The sequence below is a fragment of the Punica granatum genome, chromosome 2 (genome assembly GCF_007655135.1).
Source record: "Punica granatum isolate Tunisia-2019 chromosome 2, ASM765513v2, whole genome shotgun sequence".
In the NCBI taxonomy this organism is placed as follows: Eukaryota; Viridiplantae; Streptophyta; class Magnoliopsida; order Myrtales; family Lythraceae; genus Punica; species Punica granatum.
The window spans coordinates 19,934,657-19,949,907 of record NC_045128.1 but is presented as its reverse complement, the minus strand read 5'-3'; the positions used below and the strand labels follow the sequence as shown (position 1 = coordinate 19,949,907).

Below are 15,251 nucleotides of genomic sequence, written 5' to 3'. Positions count from 1 at the left end.
TATTTGATTCATTCTTGGTGAAAGTAATTGATAATAATGGAATTTATGCTTCCGTCATGTTTTGTTAAATTGATTGAACTTGTTAGCTTTGGTTGTTGATTTAATTTACTAAGATGAATCCTTCTTTGCATTTGATCATATGGCGGTGTTGATTTCTAATGCTTAGGATGCAAAATTGTAGTCTATTAATTTAGGGCTAATGACAATTATGTGTCCTTTATGCCATTAATAAGAGTTTGTTTTGGCATGTGATATGGAGATATTAGTTATGCATATGATACTGATGTGAATATGATTTAAATGATACATGTGCATATCATTTGCATTTGTACCCCGCATGGGGACTTAGTCGGAACTGGAAGGGGATAGGTAAAACCATTAGCTAGCTAGTATCCATTACCCGTTTGTGTATATCGACGGGGTTAGCTATGTATGTATAATGAGACTTTAGTTGGTTAGGTGTTCAGATAATGTCCCCATTTGGGGAATTCCCTGTGCCCTAAAAGGGGATTTGACCATTAGCCATTGGTATCCATTATCCATTTGTGTACATCGATGGGGTTAGCTATGTAATATTGCATATGCATATGTTTGTGATAAGTTGAGTAGGCCTTTTAGCTTCATGGCTTGATGGTACATCTTATGCTTCGATTTGGTAAGTATCGATTTCCATTAAGATGATTAGGAGGCATGATTTCAAAGTGAGTGCGAGAAACTGAATTGAGTTCAAGAAACTGCAATTCCATTAAGGATTTGGGGGTGGTCGGCAATTGGAATCAAACTAAGGTATATGGGGATTGAAGAAAGATTCAACGAGAGAGAAGCAATTGGGATTTGGAATTTGATTTCAGTTGCAACCGTAAGAACTCACAAAGTCTCGTCGAAATCTTTGAATTTCCACGACCAAACCACAAACAACTTCTCGCTTTCCGCCTTCCTCACTTGCTTCCAACACAAGCCTTGATGTTGGTGCACTTTTCACCTTCTTCACTTGCTCCCCACCGGAGCCTTGATGCATGAGAGCTAAGAGCGGTGGCGGGTTTCTACTGATTTTGGGCTGGAATTTCAATTATGTATGAAGCAACATCGATTTAAGCCAACTGCCTCATTTTTTTTTCTTTATTTTCAGCGATTTAATGGACTGTGTTAAGTCTTTCGTAACGCAGAAATCGGCTGGACCAAAGTGATGGACGGAATACAAACTTCGGGGGTAAAAATGATGGCCACGAAACACTGGGGACTTAATTGATGGCCGGTCCAAACATCAGGGACCAAATTGTTAGTTTGCTCTAAATCTTTTCCACCGTTTGGTTGGTATACTGTGATCAAAGGATTTAAGCGGGGACACAAAGGGATCAACACAGAGACAGATAAGCACAGACACGGCTAGAGGGAGAGAGGGAGGCAGAGACTCACACAAGGATGAAGAAATAGGAACGACAAGGAGAAAAAGGAGAGAAAGGAGGCAGCGGCAACTCGTGCTCAGCCGCGAGACCTCGAGTTCAGCCCCTCTCTCGGCGCCCTCGATTCCTCTGCTTCTCCCTCTCTACGTAACTCTGTTCTGCCCGTTTGGTTCTGTCTGCTTGCGGCTCTATCGTGCAGGTAATTGGAAGCTCGACGGCCTCCAGCTCGCCTTTTTCCCTTTTCGGGCACTTCCCCTGCCAGATGTCGCGGCCGCTGCAGCTCCCTGCTCTTCCTCCGACCAGCAGCAGAGCCGTCCTCGAAAGAGAGGACTCGATGACATTCCTTGCCCCTGATCTAGACTGTTCACTCGTGGACTGTTATGTTGCGGATGCTGTCCCTATTGTTTTAGAGACGTTTTGCTTGGCTTTGACGACTGGAAATCATGCTTGAGTGCTGAGTCGATTGATTAGATGGTTCTTGGTTCAATTTGGCTGCGATTTAGATCGGTTTGGACGATTCGAGGTTGGGTTTGAAGTAGGAATGAATCATATGATGCCTCTTTGTTTAATTTAGGAGATTTTAGCTTGATCTTGACAGTTTAATCTTGAGTTGAAGTTGTGGACTGAGTTCCATATCAATCCCTTGTTCTCTTGATCAATTTATGCTTGTTCAATTAGAAGTTATGCTTAATGCATGAGCTATATTATATGATAATGAATTGGACGATTTGAGGGTTTTGACACCCTTTTAATTACTAAAGGAAGTGATTAAGGTGTAGGCTGAGTTGCCTATCAATCCTTTGTTCGACTTAAAGATGATTCTACACGTTTATGATGACTTTATGTTATATCTAAATATGTGGCTGAATTGACTAATAGAGGGATGATGATATTTGCTTAGTCTCAGGTTGAGTTTTGGGTGCTTGTTTAGTTGATTGATCCTCTGTTTGGCTGATCTCGATTTGGAGCGTAGCCTAGAATAAATTATAGATGCCTCTAGATGCCTGATTACTTATATTTGGGTCTTCGTAAGATCGATTTAAATAATCTTGCATGTTGTTCAGTCATGAGTGTGGCCTATAGAGGCTCGTTTCGGTCACCTTCATGGCATATGGTAAGTTCTCTTCATTCCTATATGCCTTGAGGTCATCCTCCCCGGCTTTTCATGCCATTTCAGATATTCTAGGGTCGAATTAAGGGACATTTGAATCAGGATCATAGTTGATTTGAGGATCTTGGAACTCACTTTTGTTAAGTCTATCTTGAACTCGTTCCATTGTTCATATATTTGCATTTGTCCTGATTCTCTCGTTTCTCTTTCTTTCTTTCGCATGTCTCCTGAGCAAGAGGAGAAGAAATGAGGAGAGACGAAAGTTGTATAGCTTTAATGAAGGGGTTGGCTTAAGTTCGCGCAAAGATCGGAAAGCAACAGTCTGCTTAATATTATTTCAGGTCCGATTCTTATTTCCATTGGCAGTGACAGGTACGTGACTCATAACTACTCTTAAGAGAGCTACGTGTGCTCTGATTCTCAGTAAAACGAGATACGTAGGCACCCACATTTGTGGAGTTCAAGCTCAATCTTTTCACGAATACTAATCACATGATGTTTATGAAGCATATATGAGAATTTCATACATAAACTCTTAACAGGAAGCTTAACTCCGAGGTATTAAGTGTGGATCCTCATAAGAATATGGTTTTTCCTAACTCATTTTAAGTGCAGGTGGACGTTTCCATCTTGCATCCAACCTAAGGGAAATGTTTGGAAATGGCTTGCCTAGAAGAATGGGAAGATCTTACAACCGAAAGGAGTTTTTATGTTGTTTTATATAACTTAGATAGTTATTCTAAATGAGTATATATTTATAAATATATATCCATTTATTTGAATTGAGTGTCTTGCCTATGTAAAATTTACTGTTCTTCGATCGATATAAGATGACTAATCGTAATTGGAATATTTGGGTGACTTTTAATTCCTAAAGAGAGATATTGATTATTAAGGATTTTATACAGGTGAAATTTTATGTCAGGTCGCCTTTATCATTAGAATGTACGGTAAAGCACCGGATCTAGTCTATTTTATTAGATTGGATGCGGGCGTTACAGATTGCCCTCTACACGTGCTAGTAAACTCATGCTAGATCACTAATTACAATTAATGAAAGTAATGTCAGATAGTGCCACATCATCAATTAACGAGAAATAAATGGAATGTTAATGGCAATTAAGCCATCTTTTTTGTTCAACTCAGTTTGTGAATTTTCTAATTATATACAATAAATATGAAATGCAGATGAAATTAGTTAATCAGCTTAACTTTTTGCTTCTTTTCTTTTTTTTAATATGATTATGTCTATGACGATCAAAAGGATAATATGCCAATTTGTGAAAGTTCAGAAAAAGCAATTCTGTCCTCCAAATGCCCAGAAAGTTGTCAACCACTAGGAATATAACAATCAAAAAGTAAAGTGGAAGATTTGGTTGGTGACTTTTATATTCGATCTTATCCACAGCACTACACAAACCCGGAATATTAAAAATTTATAATAGCTCGATATGCATAAACAGAGGAATCCAAAGAGAAAACGTAAGGCCCTTTCTCGAATCACGCAGGTTATATGTAACTGGCCTGGGGGGATGATCTCATCAACACTCAACAAGATGTAGAAGAAAAGAGATTAATCGAACCAACATATCTCATTTGAGAGATAAAACTGACTGGCACGCTTGGTTGGTAAAGAAAGCAAGCATCTCTCTAATAATTCTTCTGGGTGATTGGAACGGCAGCTCCATGCTAGTTGCAACCTTCCAGCTTTTGCCGCATCTTGTATTGCAGGGTTGCTGCTGCACAATCGAGCGGAGTTTCTCCTGTAAATACAAAAATAAGGGCTCAGTCAGTAAATCCGAAGTTCTTGCAAGAGAAAGCAAAAGCATCAGTGCCCCTCTGTTTAAGTGCCTCGCATAGATATATCAGAACATAGATATTTCTATCATCTACTTTTAGGTTGAAGGTCAAATGATAACGTGCATTAGATTTGCTCCTAACCCGAATTTATGGCGACGGATTTAATTATCTCATCATTAATCAGTAAACTATTTGCTATACGCAACCCCCACTAAGAATTCACATCGTCTGCAGTTACCTTTGTTTTCTAAGTGTAGACGCCACAATGAACCAAAGAAAATAGAGTGCGACTGTTCAAACCAGACACGAAACGTCACAAAGAAAGATGGCAGTTTCGGATTCTACATTAACCTCACAAAGACTGAAGTTCCAGTTTCGATGTTTTCTTCCAAAAGCATGCTGAACATTAACAATACTTTTAACAAGCATGTGCTGCTAAGGCTTTTAACTGGATAGAACTATGACCTGCTTGGAATCCTCCTATAATACCAGGATAATTGTAAGGAGAAGAAATACGTTGGTCCAAAAAGCACTTAACGTAATTACAGAAAGCTTCTACCAAAAGCAAAGATTTTAGTGAGTTGGATAGAACTTACCCTGTGCATTCCTGTAATCAGTGCTTGCTCCGCCCTCCATAAGGATAAAAGCTATATCAGTTCGGTTAAAGACGGCTGCCTGCAGGACAGATCGGTGACATTGCATCAGTTATACACATAGGGGCCAATATCACAAAGGCAAAGAAGTGAGGGTGTGCGCTCGTGAGAGAGAGAGAGAGAGAGCAAAGGAGGGAACAGTGGTACCAGATGAAGCAAAGACATTCCTTGTCTATCTCGATAATTTGCGTCAATACCCTGCCCGCATGAAAATGTCTTTAAGTCCAATTTTAAGTTGGCAATGGAAGCTCCAAGCAGGATTGGAGAAAGACAAGGCTTTTGCAACAGAAGTTTCAGATTTAATACCTCCCTAAGAAGCTTTATTACAGCAGCTGCATCATCATTTTTTATCGCCTCTCTTAAACCCTGAAAACGATCATTAAATGCAAATCAAAACAAATAAATTGAGCGAGTGAAATGCCCCAAGTTAAGTTGGAAGTACAAGTACTTTCCAGAGGTAAGTTGGAAGTATAAGTAGTTTCCAGAGAAGCGAAAATACCTCCCCATTGGCTTCATATTCCATTTTAGGTTTCTCTGAATTAACATGGACTTCTTGACCAGCATTGAAAACAGACCTGCAGTTTTTGCAAAAGCTAATCATTTGAATATGTTCACCAGAGTAACAGACATGATTAGTTAGACAAAGGACCAGAATATGCATGTCAAGGTGCCCACAAATTTAAGACTTAAATTTAATAACATCAATGAAGAATTGAAGGGAGGAATGAAGTCAAAATTATCGTAGTTAAAACATCAAGCACACAGCTTTTAAGTGGCAGCAGTCCCACCAAATGAGGATCTTTAAATGTATCATTTTATCAGGCTTCATGCATATGATAGGTTGTTCTCATGCTGAAAAAAACAAACAGAGAGATTCAGGGAAACAAAACAAAGTAGCTTTATCTCATTGAATTTGCTAGGAACTAGGAAGAGCCCCAAGGGCATAAATGCTCCCTTAAGAAAGGAACCAGGACTGGAGGAAGATTATAATTGAGAGAATCTTGAGGGTATGACAAATTCATTAAGCAAATTACCAGGGTTAAAAAGACTCCTGCTGCAATAGAACAATAACGAACAGGAATGCACCACTGAGACACCTAATGATGCAGGAATAACCAATGGAAGAAAGGACCTATCCAAGAACTCAAGAAAATTTTATTCTCCCTCAGCAAGCAAAAAATTATTAGATAATACCGAACGGAGCTAACTAAATATAGTAGTCTCGGCAATCAGATTGCTGGTATGTGAGGGATCATCCTTAGTAAGAGATTATAACAACATAGGCCTTGCCACTTGTTCAACTAAGTAATTATTGCACTCAATAGACACTTCCAATGCAATCATTGCCCCTCACCAAGAGAGCACCCAACAATTTTGACATTGACATCATAACCTTATGGACTTTGGAGGATCCCCAGATAGCCCCAGAGTTCTAATCGACAGACCAATTTATGTGTTATCGTGGACTGGTATGAAAGCCATGTTGCTGAAAGTGGCAATCATGGTTCTATCTTCAGTAATAACCACAGAGGATCACATCCTCCTTAAGGCCATCCAAGGCACAAATGCAAGTTTGTAACCTCAATAGGCAGCAGGTGCAGCCTTATCATGCAAGTAAGAAGTGAAGTACAATTTTTGGTAGAAGCGTCTTTGGTGAAAGAAAATTAAAGTTGGCAGAGTTCCCAACTCAATACCCAGACTTTAAATACAATTGCATGGTCATAAGGGTAATAATTATCAGTCACCGCCTAACAATCATATTAGATTAAATGCTCTATATGATGTTATAGAATTAACAAGACATCTTGTAAATAATTATTCTGCAACAATCTATACAAATGGTGCCTCATAAATGAAACTATACAGATCACTAGGGCAAATTCCACCAACACCTCTATGTTTGCTGATGTTTTTAAAATTGGATACTTTCCAGCTCCTATTTAAGTTCCATTAACACCCCCGTTTATTTACCAACAAGACATATAGACCCCTATTATTTACTGAAGAAAACTTGACACACTAAACAGTTGGAGGCAGTCGAATGTGCCGTTTTACAAGTAGGGTGGGTTGGTGTACTTTGGTGTCTTTCAGCAAACTGCAAGGATTCAGCGTCTAGGTGTCTCTTCGGCAAACTATTTGGCTGTAGGTCAAACCTAAACAGGTGGTGCAAGTGTCCCATACATCAGACATGTAAGACTTACAAGCGCTCCTACAAGACACGAACAAGAGGGATTTGTAGGTGTCTTTTCAGCAAACTATTCGCTTGTCAGTCAAACCTAAAAGGGTGGTGCAAATGTCCTATGTATCGTATATCTAAACTTAGAAGTGTTCCTACAGGACACTGACAATATTCATAGATGAGTTGTAAGTGGAAGGGTAAAAGCAGGGGATGCAAAGTCTGCAAACTAAAAACAGTTGCAGTAAAATCTACCTTTATATCATTGAATGGAAGTTGAAAAATAGCCTCTGAAAATTGTGTGACAGCATCACAAAGTCTAAAGGACCAATCGCATACATTTGAATTGTCTGATAACTCATTATGCAGAAGATGACACTGCAAGTATTCCTAATCCAACTTGCTGTGAAAATATTAATTAAAGGAAAACAGAGAAAGAACTAACTTACGAGCTTTTGCTGTTTGATGTGGAAGTCCTATTCTTTGGAACATCTGTCTTCTTTGGTTTTGGAACAGACAGAGCATTGCTTAAAATTTTCTATGGAATATAAATATGTCTTTCGGGTCAATAGACTTAATATCACATAATTCTGAAAAGCTGGACAAATTAAATAGCTCATGAACCATACTTGCTGAGCAAGCCCATCGGTTGAAGGGGATGCAGCCTCACAAATGCATAAAGGCATCCCGCACTTGCATTCAGGCACACCTGGAATGGGGTGATGGTCGGGGAGAGGTTCGGCCTTGGAGTCTTTATCTGCATTAATGTCTAACCTAGAAACTGAAGCTGATACTTGATCAACTCCAGCTGAAGCTCGAGTCACACGTTTTACAGCCCTGCAAAATTCCGGAAGCTGGTTCATCAGTTCCAATGATTATCCAAAGAAGAGAAGAGAAACGATAGTTTAATATCTAGACTGCCGAGGGCCACCAGAAGGACGCTAAAGTTGGTGGAGAAAGGCTAAAACCCAGTAGAGTCACACGACATGTACTTAAGTTATAGCAGGTAATTATTATATTATGATGTCATGCCACCAGATAGTTACGACTTGTGACACATATAATCTAAGAGTTGGAAGATTTTAAATGAGAGGTTGACTTTTCCCATGACAAATTTTAGTAACCAACTTTTTCTACTGAAAATGATCATCTGTAATACCTCTCAACTTTAAGTTTTACCCACAATTTAACCACAATTCACTACACTGAAATAATATGTTACGGTAAAAGGTGGACAGAATGGATCAAGATGCTAGTACTCCAGGTTAGCAGGAAAAGAGTCACGAGAACAGATGATGAGAGTTACAAAGTGAACTGGGTCCCGGGAAATCTTGCTAAGCAGATAAACATGCACCATAATAGAAAACAAGAGGATCCGCAGAAAAAGCTGGGAGACACCCATATTGGTGTTAAAGTATGATGAAGTACAATCCATTCCCATTTACATCACTGAGTTTAGACAAATCTAAATTATATTGATAGAAATTAGTTGACAAATTTAAAATTCTGAGACCAGCATCATGATTGTACCAAATGAAACAGCTTCACATGAATGCGGAATTCTAGGCACAAAGCTAAATAAATACTGCGTACACTCACAATTTCCAAGACAGATAAGGAGATGTAGGGCGTAGTGAGACTTAATGCCCTCCATTGGCAAAATTCTCATTTATTTTAATTAAGGAATAAGCCCAAGCATGATCTGGTGTACATTCAGAGGGACAAAATGGGGGACCAAGAACCTATTCTTCGAGGCATCTAGAATGAAGATGAAAACATTGAAAAACCACAACTTCTTGGGAACTAACAAGTTCTGGTGGACATAATCACGAACTGTGAACAACGAATCTGTGGGTTTCCATCCTATACCTAACGTCAAAATGACACAGGAAGCCGCAGAAAACGATGGCAAGACAATAAAGAAAATCTCCATCAAAGTTTCCATCTTCCTTTTCCATGAAGGTTACCAATCCAGCAAGAGCGCAATGATATATATATATATACACCAAAAGGGAAATTTTGTTCTCATCAGAATTGGAGATAGCCGTTTGCACAGTGCACATGAAGATAGGCAGTCAGACATCCACCACATTGATGATTTCAATCCAACTTTCTCATGTTATTTATGCTTGATACTTCAAACTCTCCATCTCAATGCTTATGGAATTTTACATTCGTATATAATATATTATGACATGTAATAAAACATTCCTAAACAACCACAAGCACAATCAATTAGGTGCTAATGTTGATCCGTATTTTAAGATAACTAACATGAAATCAATCACTAGAACTTGGAAGTAACTTACTCCGAAGAGTTGTTAAAACAATCAGCGCATACTCTAACCGGTGAGTGGATGCCAAATTGTGGTAGAAGCTGAAATTGAAGGCAAAAGACGACGAGGAACCAATCAAAAGTTTCACCTCAATTGGACAAGTAAACCATAGAATAATATATAACGCATTTTACCATTTGATTGGACGAATGTTCATAACACAGTGTCCTCCCACAGCACCGGCAGTGATGCTAACAGCAAGAACAAGAAAGAGGAGCAGCTGTGTCAATACGATATAAAGAAATATACCGAATTGGCTTTAGACTACACTTGCGATCAGTGACCACCATTATCCAAAGGATCGGCAGAAACGATGAATGATCGATCTGTCAAAGGATCAATGAGCTATGGCCAATTCGACCGAACTATGATGCCCACAATCAGATTGATAAGAGATTAATGGCCAGTTGACATCGCTTAGTTGCCATTCCTAGAGTGGGCATGGGAAGGCGGAGTTGAGCTTGACCTACCCTTCGTCTGAAAGTGTTGAAGCTGCATTTGCAGACGTCGCAGCGAGCCGCTTCTTGGAACGGAGGCGGCTCCATTGATGACATCCCAGCCTGGTTCTACAAGAGGATCCGACTGTCGTCTCTATGATGATCGGCCGGCGGCAATGGGAGACTGAGTTGGGTTTCCCGAGGAGGAGGAGGAAGCAAGGAGAGGAGATGTCATTAAGTATTCGATTCGATCGATCGATCGATCGACGCCGCGCTCCTTCGTTAATTTGCCCGAAATAATTCCAACGCCTCGTATATGCTCAATTACATCACGGATAAAATTTGGACATTTTCTCAATTTTATCCTATTTTTTCAAAATTTTCAAAGCCATCCTTATGTTTAATTTTTGTTCCAAATTTATCATATCTCAATTTTATTTTCCATCTAAAATTGACAAAAAAATTGATGTGAGAGTCATTCTATATAGTAATGTAGGCTCCAGAAAACATAGGCTTCAAAAACGTGTTGCATCAGATTTTACGTCATTTTTGGATAAAAAATTAATGGCTTGATAGATTTTGAACAAAAGTGAAACATCAAGATGTGTCAAAACAGTTTTAAAGAATAAGATAAAGTCGAGACAATTACTGAAAGTTGGGATGTACGAGATTTTTTTTTTCTATATGTAGTGACTTAAAATTTTCTTTTACTACTTATTAAGAAAAACAATTTTCTTTTACTAGTCGGGTAACCGGTTGCTCTCAAGTCCGAGCTTTTTGGTTTAAGAGTAAACTATCAATTTGGTAGCTGACTGATTTTTTGGCCATATCTTTGGTCTTTAATATTTTTTTTGCCACAAATTGACCAAACTTTCCCTGTTCCGTTTTACAAAATGATTTGGCCCTCAACCTCGTTGACGAAACTGGATGGAACATTGACATGGCCAACATAAATTTTGAAAAAAAATAAATGCATAACATGTGGCATAAAAATTAAAATAACAATTAGAAAAAAAGACATGGGGCATAGGTAGGGCTCCTTGCCAACACTAGCCCCTTCCCAAGTAGGCGAGGTCGCTGGAGATCTAAGTGGCCTCAGGCGACATCGCATACCGTGGGGGAGGAGGGCGGAGGGGAGCCCCTCCCATCTGTCCCCTCCTCCCTCCCGAGAGAGAGAGAAAGGAGGACCTTTCTAATTTGTCCCTTCTGCCTTTGAAGGGGAGCCCCTTTAATCCGTCCCCTTTCTTTCGAAGAGAAAGATGGAAGGAGGAGACAGATCGGAGGGGCGCCCTTCTTACCTGTCCCTGTCCTCCATCTAGAGGAGGAGGCCTTCTCGCTAGAGACCTGATACCGGTGAGGAGTCGTCCTTCATACTCCTTCCCTTCTCTCTCTGTTTTTTTTAATTAGGTTTATTTTATTTTACACGTGTCGTTCTGCTATTGGTTATCAAAAACTCCGTGAGCAAAGTCAACCTCCACGTGGGCCTTTTGTCACAGTTTCGCTAACGACATTTGATGGTAAGACTATTTCATATAACGGAATAGGGAAAGTTAAGTCGATTTGATGGCAAAAAAAAATCAAGAACTAAACTGATTGTTGGAAAATCATTCACCAAATTGAGTTTTTTCTACTTTATTCTAGGATGAAATTGACAATAAGCCATTTTTCTCTCCCTCTTTTTTTTTTTTGTATCTTGGTATATGAAAGCCCGACCGACTCCGATTAATCTAGTTCAAGGTTTGATTTAATAAGAGGTAAAACTCTCACAGTATGGATTTTCTCTACCTCAGATCATTTGAACCAATCTACGTTTGTGTTTTTTTAACCTTTTTCAATCTTCAACTAGAATATTTTTTAGGACTTTATTGTGCGGACCCGAATTTCGTCTAGTCGGGGGGGCCCGCATGCGTGCGCAACATCTTGGGAGTGTCCGCCTTCCTGGCTAATGCGTGATGGACACGCGTGGGAATGAGTCCCCACTATCTGTTTACGACCCGGAAATCAAGGGTTGGTGAGCCGCCTCGGGCTAAGGGTAAGGATACACCTAGTTTGCTAAGGCAAGTGATCTGCGAAATCGAGGGTTCCGAATTCGGTTATGTTATGTGCGGGCTTATATTCCGTACGTCTTATCGGTACTCTAGTTTGTCTAAGGCTTGCCGTTTTTAATTTATTTACCGCTTGATTAAGTTTCACTCGTTTTGCTCGGTTTGACACCCTAAATTCGTAGAAACGATCGATTCGGGCTAAGAGCCTGGGGGAGGAGTAGGCCCACACATCGAAAGTTCGACTCACCATCCTCGCATTACGATTCATGTGACCATGATGGTCCATTTCCTGCGCGGGCCGAAACCATGAAGCACTGAGCTCACTCATCCTTGGGGTGTAGACCAACTCGACCGGTTCAATACTCGGACCATTCGCTCACCGACCGGGATTGTTACAAGAATGAATATATAAATAAATACCATGCAATGTATTCTCAAATAAATACAAAATACATCAACAAAATCCTAGTCAGTTTGCGTTGGGCCAATATTCTACTCTTGCTCACCGTGAGGTTTGAAAGATCGAAACCGAAATTAAGGCGATACGGGCTCATGAAAGCCGGAGGCCGAGTCCGACTAAACCGATGGATCCCAGAAGGACCGAATTGTTGGGAATTGGTGTATGACCTAGAGGCAATCTGTCATCAATTCTGTAATATGACATATATTTCATTATAATACGAGGTATTTATGTTATTGTGTGGGTTGCGTTGAATATTAATTTAACATAATAACGTCCTTGGAATAGTAGGTTCAACAGACATCAAGTGTGACTTGATTGTGAGATCCTATAATGACTGAACACTATTCTTAAATGTCCCTAGTCAAAGTATTATCATTAATTAGGACAACGATAATGCGGTTAGACTAGTGTGGGTGTAGATTGATGACTAAGTCTCACAGGTCATGGATGTGAAGACATCGAGTCATACCGCAGGTATACATTAGGAGCAATGTGTATTGAACTAACCCGTCATGAGACTGCCACATGGGTTGTTACGTGACTGTCATTAGCAGATCTCATAGTGACTATGGTGCAGTGGTCCTTTGACTTAAGGTCACCATAGTTTCCTACATGTAATGTCGTATACTTTGATATTGTCAAACGCCACCGTAATAGGCTAGTTATAAAGACAGTTATTGGGTATACCACAGAGCATGGAAAGCAATGTGAGTGACCAAAATATGATTTGTCCCTTCTACGTAATGGGAGTGATATCTCACGGTCGCTTGATGCGTAGAGTCTATAAGTGTATGCATACCCAAATGAGTCGATATAGGGATATCGAGCTCATTTGTTTTGATAGACTTACCCGATAAACCAAGAAAGAGAGATTGAGCCATACAAGGATGACAGCGACCATGCCTTGGGCTCAATAGAGATATAGAGAGCAAATGGATTATACTGTACGGAAACATAGGTCACAAGATTCGATGAGAAATTGACTTTCTAATTACTTGAGTAGCAGTGATGCATTGCTAAATACCGCTTGTCAGCATCCCATTTTGGTCCACCGGCTCCGACAGAGGACTTCCGATCAAAGCTCGGGACACTATTCACGATCGGAAAACTGGAGGCGAATGTGAGGGCACTGAGTAATGAATAACAAGAGAAACGCAGGGTCCACTAGGAGAACACAAGAGGGCAATCGGAAGAGTAAACAGACGACGAGCCCCAAAGCAACAGTAGCTGGTACTATGGCACTATTCATCACCAAATCACCGAAGCATCGAAAGGTACCCAATGTGGGACTCTAAAAATCTCTCTTGGTGCCAAAGTGACCAATGACACGTCCGGGCGCGTTTCGGAGGCATCCTGCTTAAGCCGGGACACCCCCGAACTATCACAGACGCCTTTTCTAACAGGGCTCCCGGGCGCTCGATTCACGAATAGATAAACGACACCCGGAAGCAGGCCTGCACACACCCAAGGACCACTAGGACCAAGGAACAAGTTTCAGATTGCCTTTCGGAGTTCGTCTTGGTCTCCCGAGTGGATCTCGACTCAAAGAAAAGGCCCCTTTTTGCACAAAAACGTGGCCAGAGACCCTTTTAATGAACCGTCAGTGCACAAAATCGCGCCAACCAATCCCGAGGACCTCAAGGCCTAGGAAAATGAACCCTAATCGCATTGCACAATCCATTTAGGTTTCCCGAGTACCATTCCGGCAACCGAAGGGTCCCTTTCAAGCGAAATCTTGCACTTAGAGCTCATTCGAGGAAATGTTGACGTCCGAGCTTTGCACCACCCACTCCCAACAACCCCCAGGGGCTAGGAAATCATTTCGGCTCAGACCAAGCAAATCATATCGAGCTCCCGAGTGACATTTTAATGGTCATAAACACCTCCCGATAAGCCTTCGAGACTCGTTTTTGACAAACAGAGATCACAGTGGTCTCCGAACACATCAGAACACTCGGGAAACACTAAGAAAGCCCCGTTTGCGAATTCCTAGGACGCCTCCGGATATCGACCTCCAACCGGGGCCGACAAGTAAACCGTTCTGTCCAAAGCACAAAGCACGTCGACACGAGCAATACAGCACGCAGAGGCGCGAACGAGCGACAGAAACGGACAACTTCACTCCGATTATCCAAACGGAGCGAAACCGGCTTTCGAGTCCCCGAGTCACCCGAGCAATTGCTTTCAAGAAACATGTCAATATTAGGCTCATTAAAACTGTATTCGCGAGCACATCGATAATTCGTCGTTCAAGTGAACCACGAAAATCGAACGCGCGACCAATCGAGCCTCGAGCTTCTTCCGGCTTTTCTCTTAGTCAAGTGGGACCCTTGAGCTAGCCGAGCCAAGCCGAGCCAAGCCAAGCCGCAAGCCATGGCTCTTCTCTAGAAGCAAGCCAAATGAGCCTCCACCACACATTTTCAAAATATCTTCTTACACCCATCACTTTCCTTCTCCCATCCATCACCTCCCATCACCTTTCAAGACAACTTCCCCACCCTAATCTTCCCTCCAAAAATTTGGATCCCCTAAGCACCACTTAATTGCACTTAACTCCACTTAATCTTGTCATTAAGCTTGCTTTTATAAGTCATGGGGTCATTAACTTAATCACAATTCCACTTCCATCATCTCTCTAGCTTTCTCACTCTAGGAAACCCTCTCCAAGCCCTCTCATACTTCAGCATTTTCCAGAAAATCGCACAGCCAAAGCACAGCCCGGTTCCAAGGCCGTTTTGCCTGAAAACTCAACCGTTTTCCGGCGACCGCCACCCAACCTTAGCCGACTTCAACCAAACTTCATATCCCACATGTTTTCGAGCTCCTA

The 15,251-nt window shown here is 40.9% G+C and overlaps 1 protein-coding gene and 1 long non-coding RNA gene across 2 annotated transcripts; one reads left to right on the top strand and one right to left on the bottom strand.

Annotated features, from left to right (window-relative positions):
• The first annotated feature begins 1,346 nt into the window (after window positions 1-1,346).
• Window positions 1,347-3,409, top strand: LOC116195674. The gene is made up of 2 exons (XR_004154693.1): window positions 1,347-2,855; window positions 3,130-3,409. It is a non-coding gene; the product is annotated as an uncharacterized LOC116195674 (long non-coding RNA).
• Window positions 3,410-3,873: 464 nt separating this feature from the next.
• On the bottom strand, window positions 3,874-10,220 carry LOC116195673 (vacuolar protein sorting-associated protein 27-like). The gene is made up of 10 exons (XM_031524971.1): window positions 9,950-10,220; window positions 9,614-9,670; window positions 9,453-9,520; window positions 7,773-7,980; window positions 7,593-7,681; window positions 5,467-5,542; window positions 5,274-5,333; window positions 5,115-5,165; window positions 4,911-4,989; window positions 3,874-4,277 (listed from the first exon to the last, which is right to left on the bottom strand). The coding sequence occupies exons 1-10, from the start codon at window positions 10,031-10,033 to the stop codon at window positions 4,204-4,206; spliced, it is 846 nt and encodes a 281-aa protein (XP_031380831.1). The 5' UTR covers window positions 10,034-10,220; the 3' UTR covers window positions 3,874-4,203.
• Between the last annotated feature and the right edge of the window lie 5,031 nt (window positions 10,221-15,251).

Bases quoted from the DNA above. Each gene is read 5' to 3' on its own strand.
- LOC116195673 (XM_031524971.1), bottom strand. From the start codon at position 10,033: ATGTCATCAATGGAGCCGCCTCCGTTCCAAGAAGCGGCTCGCTGCGAC. The intron at 7,682-7,772 runs GTATGGTTCATG...TATATTCCATAG, and splicing joins CCGATGGGCTTGCTCAGCAA to AAAATTTTAAGCAATGCTCT. The intron at 4,990-5,114 runs GTACCACTGTTC...TCTGTCCTGCAG, and splicing joins GAATGTCTTTGCTTCATCTG to GCAGCCGTCTTTAACCGAAC.